Below are 12208 nucleotides of genomic sequence, written 5' to 3' on the forward strand. Positions count from 1 at the left end.
TCGACCAGGAGAGACACGTTCCAGTTCTGACGAGCCTCAGGTCTCATTAACTCGGCTCAAACCCAAACGTGCATGAGTTAGAAATGCCACATGGGTACTGTTTGTCCACTGCATCAGTCTTATCCACATTTCTACAAATAAATATTAAAATAGTCATGAGCCCTGAAAAATAAAGAAGAAAACAGATTCTAGTTGCTTTGGACATATTCCACATGGAGGTAATAATGCTTCATTGTATGATGGGAAATGCTGCCATCTAGTGGATATTTTGAATTTATTTTTATTTGTTTGCAGGATGCATTCACTATTTGCTGTTTCATACGCAAAATGTGGTGAAAAGCAAAAGCATTATTTTATTTTCTGAACGCTTCGACATGTTTCCATAACAACATACAATATAAATCAGAAATTTGGTACATTTCCATAAATCTGCCATTTGTTTCCTGCAAGAAGCTGCATACAGTCCAGGATTAATGTAAAAATGTTTAATGCTAATTTAACAAAGTAAACCATTTAATTAGCAAAGACAAATCACTTGACATTTCTGTTTTATTCTCTATCACAATAAAAAGACAGCATTAAAAAAAGATTGTTCTTGTTTGAAAATTCATAAATTTCATTAAGTGATATATTTGAGCAACATGTTAAAATTTTGACGTCAAATTTTAACTTGCAAAACACATTTCGGTAAATAGTAAATGCTAATATTGATATTTATAATTTTAGTTTAATTTCTCTAGTTGGTATAAAACAGAAATGACCGCAGTGTAAAACGTCAGCTGTTGGAAAAGCGGCACTTCCGCATGCAGCCGCTTGGTGGCGCTCACTTAACACGAACATCAGAGGAGTTACATCCGGGTTCTGTTCTGGATACATTTCACCTTTTTATCCTGTAAGTGGATAAATGACTCGGAGTTACGTTCTTCACCAAATAACTCATGTAAATATGAAATAATAATAATAATAATATATATTTTTTTTAAATCTGCATCAGAACCAAAACGGTTTGATCTCTTCAGCAGAAAACTAGTGACTGATATTCAAACCTATGACAAAATACCATAGATAAAAAGTTGGCTTGTGATTCCCATTAAATTGTTGTTTTTTTAACTGTTTCATTGTGGAAAGGCAACAATGAGGATCTTAAAAGAAAATGCAAACGTTTGAGCAGCAATTTACATTTTTTTTACAGATTTTTAATACTTCCCACAGGGTCAAAATTATACATACAGACTGGAAAATATTTGATTTGACGCAACTTGACTTGCATGCTTTTGTTTGTCAGAAACAACTTCTGGAGTAATTCTGGTTGAAGATTAAACTTTGAGGACTTCCTGGTGCAGGTCTTTATATTTCTATAAGGTAAATCCTGAATTAAATGTTTTCCTTTCCGTTTTTCTTCACTGGGTTTGCCACAGCTTAGAGGGTCTACTCTTGAAAAAAGAAACCTGAAAATTGTTGCAAAAGCATAAAACAAATAAAAGTGAAAGCAAAAGCAAAACTAATTCCACGAAGGAGAGAAAACCACTCAACAGACCCATAACTACCCTCCATCAACTCTGAAATAAGTAATCCACAAAAACCTTATTACACGAAATCTCTTTCCCGCCATTAAGTGGGGAAAAATTGGGCCCTTTGAAGCAAGCATTCATCAGACGTTTCTTCGTTTCCTTAAATGAGCAATCAAGGATATTGATGCGCTGAGAATCTGTTCGCTTTTTATGTAAAATAGCTTTTGGGAGTCGTTTAAATGAGCTGAGGAATCGTTTCTAGACAGAGAAAAACACCGAAAGTTATTTGAAGACATCAAACAGGCAGGGCAAAGGTCAAACTGCTGCAGCCATTAAAGTTAAAATATTCGACTTTAGTGTTTTAGAAATGTCCTTGTTTCTTCTTGGACATTTCTGAGATTTTTGGCAGAAATTTCTTTCTTCTTTTTCCATCCCCGTTGTCCCTGATTAGCAGTTGTGTTAAACTAACAGAACCACAAAGTCTAGCAGCTGCAGCTCAGTCTTCCTCAGGACGGTGTGAGGTCTCGTTGAACAGCTCGGACCAGTTGCACCAGTGTCTCCATCCACAGCTCCTTCTGGTGCTGGTTGCTGATCTGACCGAGGATCTGTGAGCTGTAGACTAAAGTCAGCACCGTTCTCTCAAAGTCCTGCCAGCCGAGCGGGCGCCGCCGCTGGGCCAGCTTCGCCATCAGGCGGCGGATGTCGGAGAGCTTCTTCGGCAGCACGTCCTCGCAGATGACTTCCAGTGTTTTCACGCTTCTCAGGGAGGCCAGCTCCTCGTCTGGGATCAGCAGGGGGCGCTCTTCGCCTTGGATCTGCATTCCGGCGAGAAGAACCTGCAAAGAAAGGGACGAAAGTTCAGGAAGTGCTCGAATAGTCACATATTTCAGAATGTCGACTGAGACCCAAACTGACCTCAAACAGCAGCTTGGCGTCCTCCTCTGAGTGCAGGAAGGTGGGATTGATCAGGGAGTACGCCCCTCGCTTAATCAAGAACGCAGACGGATACAGAGCTGGACAACAGGGAATTCAATTAGACAAGCTGGGCTGTGTTTAAGAAATTTAGCAGCACATTATTTAACGAGGCGCGGGCGGACCGCAGGTCGAGTAAACACAGATTCATTACAGTTTGAATATGAAGCGGGTGGCAGAGGCTCTGGCTCCAGCTGAGAGGAGGGTAATTGGTCTTCGACCCGAGACGCGGATGCTGCTGCACGAGTGGCACTATCGTTGGTGCCTCCAGAGAAAATAATATCTGCTTTGGATCCAGTAATCTGATGTAGGTGGAATTAAACACCTGCTGCCTCATTTGCTGCAGAAACAACCAGAAATGGGTTCAAATCTGAAATTTGGACATATTCGCAGGACACAGCATCCATGATCTGACAACTCAGAGCAGAATAAATATGCACAATATTCAGCATGGATGTAAATGTCTTTTTGTTGCATTTTATCGATGTAACTTTTAAAGTGATGGTTTTCTTTTAACCTTTCGTCCGTAACACCTCAGGGCTGCTGGAGCTGAAATTCCTGCTTTAATTTATGACTAAATGGGAAGATTCAGTGGGCATCCCAATGGCAATTTAATATAATGACACTATTGGCATTTGAAGTGGCTTCTGGCAAGAATCACTTTAACTGTGGAAGTATATAAAGTCAAATCAAAGGAAGCTCTTAGTAACCAAAACGGGAAGATGAAGTTGTGAAACGAGGCACTTCAGGGCGCCAGTTAGCAACAAGACAGATGATGCAAAGAGGGAAACTGGAAAAAATAAGATTCAATTTATACTGAAAAAAAAAAAAAAAAAACACGTTTTTTTTACTTATTTCCTGACTGAATCGTGTGACCTGCTCTGCAGATTATGTCCAGACACAAATAAAGCGTCGACGCTCAAAGCAACTTATGAAAGCAAGTTAACTAGATCCACACCGAGGTATCAAAGAGTCGTATCAAAATAAAACGAAACAAGTCAAAGACTTCATCAAACCTGATTACCATCCTGAAAAATGGATGTTTTAATGTTGATAAATAAGCTGAATGGGATGTAATATTGATAAAATGACTTGTTTTTACAGAACAATGTGCGGAGGAGTCTCACAACGTTAAGACCAAAATATTCAGTTTATTGCAACATTTTCACCTTTAAGTGTCATTTTCTGGTGATGAGTCTCATTTCTGCATTTGAGAAAAATACTTTAAAATCATGAATGCCACCCTTCATCCTTCTGTTGCTCTCTAACCAATCAAACTTCAATAAAATGTTCTGGATATTCTGCCGTTATAATCCACTGCGTCATGTTTTCTCCGGTCTCTCACTCTGCATATTTGTTTTAAAAAAACACACAAATATTAATGAGGCACCATAAAAAGCATTGGGTCTCATCTGAACTTGGACCTGGCTCTTCTACAACACCGCATCGGCTGGTAAATCCGCCATGTTTGCTCTGCGGTTGTGCCAGACAGACGCGTTCAGCTCCAGTTTACAGTTATGGGGTCAGCCAAATCCTGGTGTAGCGGCTGATCTCCAAGCGGACCCGTCTTCAGCTTGGTTCAGTTCCAGTCGGTGCTCTGGCTTTGCTTTAACAGATAAAACATGCAGGATGTGCAGAACGTCTTTCTCCCTGTGTACCGGCGTCACGATGATAATTGTCCAAATCATGGCCCATTATGTGTAATCCACAGTTTATCTGAAAGCTCTCAGCGAAACCATAAGCAGGATGTTCAGACCACTCAGGTAGAGTCCATTTACAAAATACTATAAATTATGAGTAGGCCAATATGTAACTTATGGATTTTCTTGTTTGATATGAGATTAGTTATGTTTTTCCTCCAGAAATTAAGCGATAAAGGTGCAAAGACATGTAGTTCTGTATTAAAATACCGCTGTTTCATTTATTAAATTGAACTATTTTTGAATCCAAACACTTTATTCACATGTTTGTTACAACTCTGAACAAGATGATGATGAGAAACCAAAACTGTCTCCATCAAAACACAAAGTTTCTACGCTACACCTGATACTCAATCATCAGTCTCAGAGTATTATGAGCCTGGCGGGCCACCAGGCTTTACTTGTGCCCCCACCAGGCTTGGCATTGTTAATTAATCTAAGTTCTTTTTTTTTAATTATTGCCATTTTTAAGACTTCATAGTTGGTGTTTAGGCATAAATCTTCCAGTCTTCCAATAATGCATAACTATCAAGTGATATTTTCACATTTCCTGTCAACTTTAAACATTTTTTAACTTAAAAACACGGCGGGCGGCTGGATGACTGCCCTAGCGTTCCGAGCACCAGGCTTAGCAAGTTTTCTGGGGGAAACCCTGCTGAATATATCACTAAGAAAAAACAAGGAAAATGTATAATAAGCTCATTATTCTCTGGACTGTTATTGGTCACCACCACACCTAATTATGCCACATGGTAAATATATCTTTAGGCTCACATTCATAACTTTATCTTGACGAAAACAGAAAGACAAACTGTACTGACCCCATAACCCAGATGTAAAAGGTAATAACCACCAGTGTAGGAAATGACTTGAAATGCAGAACAAGGCAGCAGCTCTGGTACTGAAACTTCCCGACCTTCAAGCCTCAGCATGCGTCCTAACCCCCACAGACACAGCCAGAAAAATAAAAAAATAAAGCTCTGGCCGTCGTGCATCATCCAGCGGTGCAGCAGCTCATGCATCAGGACGGATTCTCCATGATTCTTTTAAATGAAGACAAAAAGCCTCTCCAGTTCTGCCTTTGAACCTCCACATCTTCTAAATATAGAGAACAGAAAGCAGACGAGAACCACCAGCAGCAGCAGCAGCCAGAGGTCAAAAGGTCATCAGCGTAGCATTACACCAACATCCTGCCGCCTAATGAAGCAACAGATGCCTGACAGAGTGCTAAAGAGCTACACTGGGGAGAATAATTGCTTTATTCATCTCTGATTTCTCAGCTTTCCCCACTTAGAAAGAATAGAGAGATATATAGTTTTATTATAGGTTCACATAATGAGTGACTATAAAATAAAAAGCGACCCAAGTTTAATTTTTCAATGTGGCAAAGTAAATGTTAAGAAGAGAGATAAAACACCACAGATTAGTGTCTGGTTAACAGCACAACCAGGGAAACATGTTTTACAGTCTCCAAGTTCATCATTAAATATAAACATTTTGGTATTAATGTAATCCCATACAGTGTCTACCTAAGCTGCTGGATGAATGTAGAATAAAAACTGCAGCTTTACGCCTCAGCGGACGGTTAATAGTGAGAAAACACTGCTGTTCATGGAATCGCTGCTTATTTTTACATTCTGCCAGAAAAAAACAACAAAAACAAAAACAAAAAAAAACAAAAACAAAGGTTGATGCTTACATACAGCTAAAATAATCTACAAAAATCTATTTTAATGGAAAGCTAGAAAGCTCAGAGGTTTGGCGTTTATAGAGGGAGGAGTGATTACTGAGACAAGGACCAGGTGAGTTTAATTAGGTGAATGTGCAGCAGCTGAAGAAGGCTGACATGGAAAACAACCACAAACAATAAAGAAAAAACAAGTGAGCGCTAAAAAGAAGCTGAGAAAGTAAATAAAAACAGGAGTAACTCACATCACTGAACTCAAAGGAAATGAAATTCAGAAGCTCAATGTTCCTGAGGATTTAGACATAAAAATATAACATCTCAGTGCGACTGCAGCACAGATAGAGAAGCCCAAATTCAGCTACAGCTTTACATCAGCAGCTGCAGAGTAAACATACATTTTTTTTATGATGCAAACCAAAATGATATTGGTTGTTGCCCGGGGCAACAAACTGGGAGGTAAAAGATTACTGCTTATCCAGAGCAGAGATGAGATCTCAAAAAGACTGGAGTGAGCTGCATTTTTTATTTCTATTTCATACAACTAAATCATAATAAATCATAAAGAAAAACAGCAGAACTGAATATAGTAGCAAGAAGATTCCAGGTTTGAGTTTTCTGGTCTGAGTTTGCATGTTTACCCTGTGCAGGGGTGGGTTTCTCTGGGTACTCCAATTTCCTCTGGTCTCTCTAAATTGCAATTAGTGACGAATGACATTGCCTCCCGTTTTTGTTTCTACAACCTTTAAAATGCTCTACAAATACAAAAATATAGCATCTTTACCATGCTAAATGAGGAAACTGGCACATTTAAGTCCTTGCTGTTCGTCTGGCTGTCCTCAGAATAAATTTCAGCCCAGATGTCTCATCACATCGACTCGGCTGCCTTCTTGTTTCTTTTGTTTTGGTTTCCTTCTGTCCTCCAGTTCACCACACAATCAATGTTTGCATGTGCAGACTTCCCCTGTATGTCATTATGTGGAGGCAGGGAGCTTGTAATCTCCTGCTAACTGCTTGCAAGGAGATGAGAGAACAACAATGATGCATTAATTAGCCGGGCTAAACAGAGCTCTTGGCTACTGGGATGTTTTTTTTGTTGTTTTTTTTCCCCTTTTGACAAGACAAAAGAAAATTAAAACACACATGAATGGATTAAAAAAAATAAAAGAAGTCCAGATCTCTCTCGGTGCATTAGAGAAAGGTGAAAAGGACAGAGAGGAGAATGAAATGCTGGCAGCAGCAGCAGCTCATCTTCTGCATTTCAATTCACCTCCAGATGAGTGTTAAAATCCTGTCAAGTGGCGACATTCTTGTGACTCGGATACAAATGCAAGCGTTTTCAGAGCAAACACAGGCTACAGCATCAATACTCCCAGTGAGTTCAGTCTGTAAAGAGACTGAGCTGCAATAAAGTCACGCCGAATTACAGGGAGAACCGACACCGAGGGACGACCGAGAAACTTAAAAACGTTTGGTTTTAAGTTTGTTTTCTCAAAACTTGGCGGAGACTCATCGATGTTTCTGGTGCTACAAAGCAGAACTGCCTCAAATTTTAGTTTTTTTGTGGTTTAAAATGCAAAGAAATATCAACAGGAGAGCAGAAATGCAGAATAAAAAACATGAGAAGATATAGAAGAAGGGATCCAGAAAGTTTTCAGAAAGCGATGAATGGGGAGCAGGACGACACAACGGTGACGTTACGTGACTTAAATACACATTTATGTATGTGTAGTATATTATTTAGGATTCAAACAGCCAGAGATTAGAATCAGTGGGTCAAAGGTCAAGCTAAGAACATGCAGCTTTCAGTCTTTAAATGCATCAACATGCACAAAAACAGAACAGAATAGTGTTTTATTAATCCCACAGAGGAGAAATTCAGTTGTTGCAGCAGCACATTAACAAAATATACCAATCTGAATATAAAAATATCTTAATACCTCCATTATGAACAACTGTATATTAATGAAGTACCTACAGATAAAATGAAAAATTAGTAAAAATATTCACTAAATTTGTTTCATTTGTGAATAAACCAAGTTCTAAGAGTAAAATCAGGTGGTAACTATGGAAACAACAGTCAAACTTATTTGCACTTTTTATAAAGAAAACTTAAAAATTATAAGTCATCATAGTAATTAAAACAGCTATGTTTTTGTAAAACTGGAGAAGCTTTTTCCTTAAAATAAGTTGTAAAGAGTTTTATCTTTGTAGAAAAAGATGTAAAATATTGAAAGTAAAACTGATATTTTATCAGCGGTGTTGAGCGATGTGAGTGTTAGGACAGGAATTTCCTGAGCGTCTGAATCCAGGAACAACAAGCCAGTCATTTTTCTCTGGAAACTGAGAGCCGAGTGTCAAATGTTCCTAATTACTCCAGAAGATAAACACATTCTTTCACAGCAGCACATCCGAGACCAAGTTATCATTATTTATGACTTATTTGTACTATATGCGTGTAGCTGTTGAAAACAATTCCAGTTCTGCACCAGAAATTAATTTTCAAAGCTAAAGTTCAATAACAGCAGTGAAATGTGTTAGACGGCAGGATTTATGAGTTCTTAGTTTTTAAAGGAGCGTGGTCCTACCTTTCCTGTGGTGCCGAGCGGCCGCCTGCAGGCTGGACAGGTAGACGACGGCGAGCAGAGCCCACCACCTCCGCGCCATGCTGATGATCCTCAAACACAAATCAACACACACACTTTGCTTGTCAAACTCGCTGCAATCATGACAAAAATAACTCCTTCAGTTTTATTGTGCAGGATTTTATATTTCCTCCTCCCTCTGTCAAATCTCCCTCCTTGATTTTGAGCGTGTGTGTGTGTGTGTGAGAGAGAGTGTGTGTGTGTTCCCCGTTAAGGCCAGACTGTCTGGTTCCCATCTGGAAATCATCGGTATTTGGGAGAGCTTTTGCCCTCCTGGCTGAACTTTTCCCTCAGTCTTCACTCACTGGGCGACTTTTCTGTTTTTTCTCTCTGAACGCTTCATCGCATGAGTGATGAAGCTGACTGATAATAATAATAATAATAATAATAATAATAATAATAAATCAGAACAGTCTTCACCTGGGGGCACAAACCTTAATCAAGCTGATCAAATTGGATTAACTGAAAATAAACCAACAGATTATTGACCGTTCCAACTGAATCATAGATTGCTCTTAATATCTTTTTTTTTATTAATGTCGCGAAATCACACCTTTTTTCTATTAAAACCTGTAGGTTCTCTTAAGGATATAAAATGCTTTAAAAAGTGTTGCAATGCCTGCAACAGACCACAAAGTACTTTACATGTCAGTCAATCGTTCAACCATTCGACCTGAAGAGGGCAGAACTGAGACCATTTTGGATCAAATATTGCAGAATTTAAAGAAAATTACACAAAAGGTCACAACTTGCACAGAAACACAATTTAGCAACCTTATGAAACAATTAATATAGCTTTTATTAAAGAAATAAGTTGATTTGTGGTTTAGTTACACTTTCCTTAAATATTTTTCTCCAAGCTACAACCATCTTTCTGTAAATTTATTATGAGACAAACAACATCCAGACAGACTGAAGAAACAGAAACCTTTAAATCAAAGTGAGGACCATTTAAAGCATCTCGATTAAAGGCTGTCCGCTTCCTCCTCTCGTGTTCTTTGTTACTGAATATGTGCGATAAATACTTGGTTTTCTTCTGGTGCCAAAGCAGAAATAATAACCACTGCAGGTTGATTTCAGCTCTCCTAGCTGATATTTCAAGGCTGCAGCCTTTTAAAATGAAACAAGGAAAAATTACTGATGGGTTTAAGAACAAAAAAAAAGTAAAAGTGAGGAACCAATGTCAGAAAATCAGGTTTAAAGACAGAGAGATAAATATACAAACCTATTTAATAGTTGTTTCAAGAACTTTATAACTATGCGAAAGACATTTTGTAGATTAATCCCAGAGAGATGGATGGTTGAAAACCATTTTTTCCTGTTAATTCTGATAATTTTCCATTTCAGACCAAATAAAAACCACCTAATGTACTTTTAATCTGACTAATTAAACTAATTGGGATGCATATTCTAATTTATTGAATATGACTGTATATTAGAAAGTGCTATATTAATATGAAATTTGCTAGAAAGCGCTCCAGAAAGTTGCAGAGTCCACACAGTCTTTATAAGGAAGATCCTGGATTACCAGATATTTGATCACTCTTATAAGAACTGATCAGTTACTGGCATTGATCCATCATTTTAGCAAAGTCTACAAACATTGAACAGAATTCAAGTTGATGCCACTTATGTAGATCTTTCAGTTGATTTGAGATGAAGTAAGAAAACTTGAAGGCGGTCTATCGTACGCCATACTCAGACCTGAACCTTCAGAGTCACATAAAGACGGTTATAAAGTCAGCCTTCGACACCCTGAAGAGCATTTCAGTGCTGCAGCTGAAACACAGAGTTCCTTTAAATCAAGACTACAAACTAACCTACTTATAGTTGCTTTTGAATCACAATTAATGAAACGTAATTAATGAAACATTTGCCAACATATTTGATGTGTATTGATGATTTTAAAGACGAAGAAACTTTACCATCAACATGGTGAAGTTTCGTTAGTTTTCTGTTTATATGATGTAAAACACTTTGTGCCATACAGATAAACTTCATTGATTGATTGGTACCACTGGTACAGATAAATACTTATCTTCATTGTGTCCATCTACGTCTAAAAACCAGAATTATGCCAGTTAATTGCCACAGAAATGGTGATTCCTTTGCTTCTTGGTGAGGGAGGTTTTCCTCCAGTTCTTGTTTTTCAAAATCTTATTGTTATACAGTGAAAAAAAGAAAGTTTCAAATAGGTCAAAAGTCAAAATTAATACTTTAAGTTGTCAGTGTTGGTATTTAAAACTAACTGAATTGGGCATATCTACAAAAGTGAATTTAAAGGTTTTCTTCGTGTTTCATTTTCCAGTATGCACCTTGTTTTTCTTGGACTCTACAAAAATAGAAACACATTCAGGTGAAATCTGGAGGAGAGGAGCAGCTCAGAGTGGCAAGCTGGAGCTTTGGTCTGCTTGTGCTTCACATGAGCAACACATAAGGAGAAGGCAGATGGCAGGGCGAAAAAAGTCCTCCCTGCAGCTCATTCCCTTCGCATTTGCCTCAAGGTACCCTGATTCAACGAATGAGAGACAAGAAAAGTTATGCAGAACAATACATTTGTGTCTGTTTTTCCACAAAAAAAATGCACACTGCATAAATATAACCTCTGTTTTCTCATGTCCCTCTGACCATGAGGGGGCAGTGTTACGTCACCGATCCACTGCGATCCAAAACTACCCCAACTTGTCCAAGATCCTGCACTGATTGCTCTCCCTGACTGCGTTGCTGCTGCTTGGACTCAAAAATAATTGAATTCTATTCAGATAAGGTCTGGCAATATGAATGCAGCTACTTAACAGAGATCAGAGGGTTTGTTTGGGTTCAAACCAGGTGGGAACCCTCGAGACATCCGTTAGTTTAATTGCTTCTGTGCTTTAAATTACCGGAATGCCTCCAATATGCAAATTCTTACAGGACCACCGTGAATCCAGACTTGCATGAGATTTGATTTGATAGTTGAATCACATCGAAAAGTCTGCAGCTGCAGTTTTATTCTTCAGTGTAAAACTGAAGAAAAAATAACGGGGTTCATGTCTCGACAATACATTGTAGCATTTCGATGTGAAAATCAGAAGTTACTGAATGATTTCTTTAAAAGACAAGAAAAACACAGATTGAAGCACAAACGTTCATGTGACAACATCCCTAAAATAAGATGTGAACGTTTCATTTATATTTTCTTCCAAAACTATCTGTACTCCTTGATCTCTATCACCGTTAAACATTTGTAGACATTTTAGGTTTCTGCAAGTTTTACTCATCTAGAGATTGAAATTTCTGTGCAAATAACTCAAGTTCATCTGTGATCAAAGTCTTGTCTTCATTTTCATGATGAATCGGCGCAAAACTTTTCTGATATGTTGAAAAAAAAATTTTTTTGCAATAGCAGTGTTTTCATTAAATAAGAAAGGTAATTAAAATCAAACATGAATAAGTTTGCTCATGTGATAAGTGGATAAAAACACACCATCGTCCTCCTGCCACTTCCTGTCGTCTTCTTTTTCATGGTGTGAGCCAGTCGCAACACCTGGATGCTGACTCAAAAAAAGTGCAAAAAAGTTGTTTTCCATTGTAGTTTTGCAAAAATAAACCAATTTTAATATAGCCCAAAAAAACACCTCATCCTAGCACTAAAGCTTTTTGTCGAAAAATTTAGTTTTTTTCAAAATTGGTGTGTTTCCATTAAGCAAATTTATT

At 38.1% G+C, this 12208-nt stretch overlaps 1 protein-coding gene across 10 annotated transcripts in view; it reads right to left on the bottom strand.

Moving 5' to 3' along the window:
- Positions 1–331: 331 nt before the first annotated feature.
- Positions 332–12208, bottom strand: part of fam180a (family with sequence similarity 180 member A) — a 35091-nt gene continuing 23214 nt past the window's right edge. For all 10 annotated transcript variants that reach the window (XM_016673001.1, XM_016672999.1, XM_016673000.1 and 7 more), the window contains 3 exons: positions 8456–8544; positions 2427–2524; positions 332–2347 (listed from right to left, as the gene is read on the bottom strand). In XM_016673001.1, coding sequence (XP_016528487.1) covers positions 2018–2347; positions 2427–2524; positions 8456–8534 — 507 coding nt within the window. In that variant the 5' untranslated portion in view covers positions 8535–8544 and the 3' untranslated portion in view covers positions 332–2017. The remainder of the gene's footprint in view (positions 2348–2426; positions 2525–8455; positions 8545–12208) is intronic.

The sequence above is a fragment of the Poecilia formosa genome, unplaced genomic scaffold, assembly GCF_000485575.1.
Source record: "Poecilia formosa unplaced genomic scaffold, Poecilia_formosa-5.1.2 Scaffold69, whole genome shotgun sequence".
In the NCBI taxonomy this organism is placed as follows: domain Eukaryota; kingdom Metazoa; phylum Chordata; class Actinopteri; order Cyprinodontiformes; family Poeciliidae; genus Poecilia; species Poecilia formosa.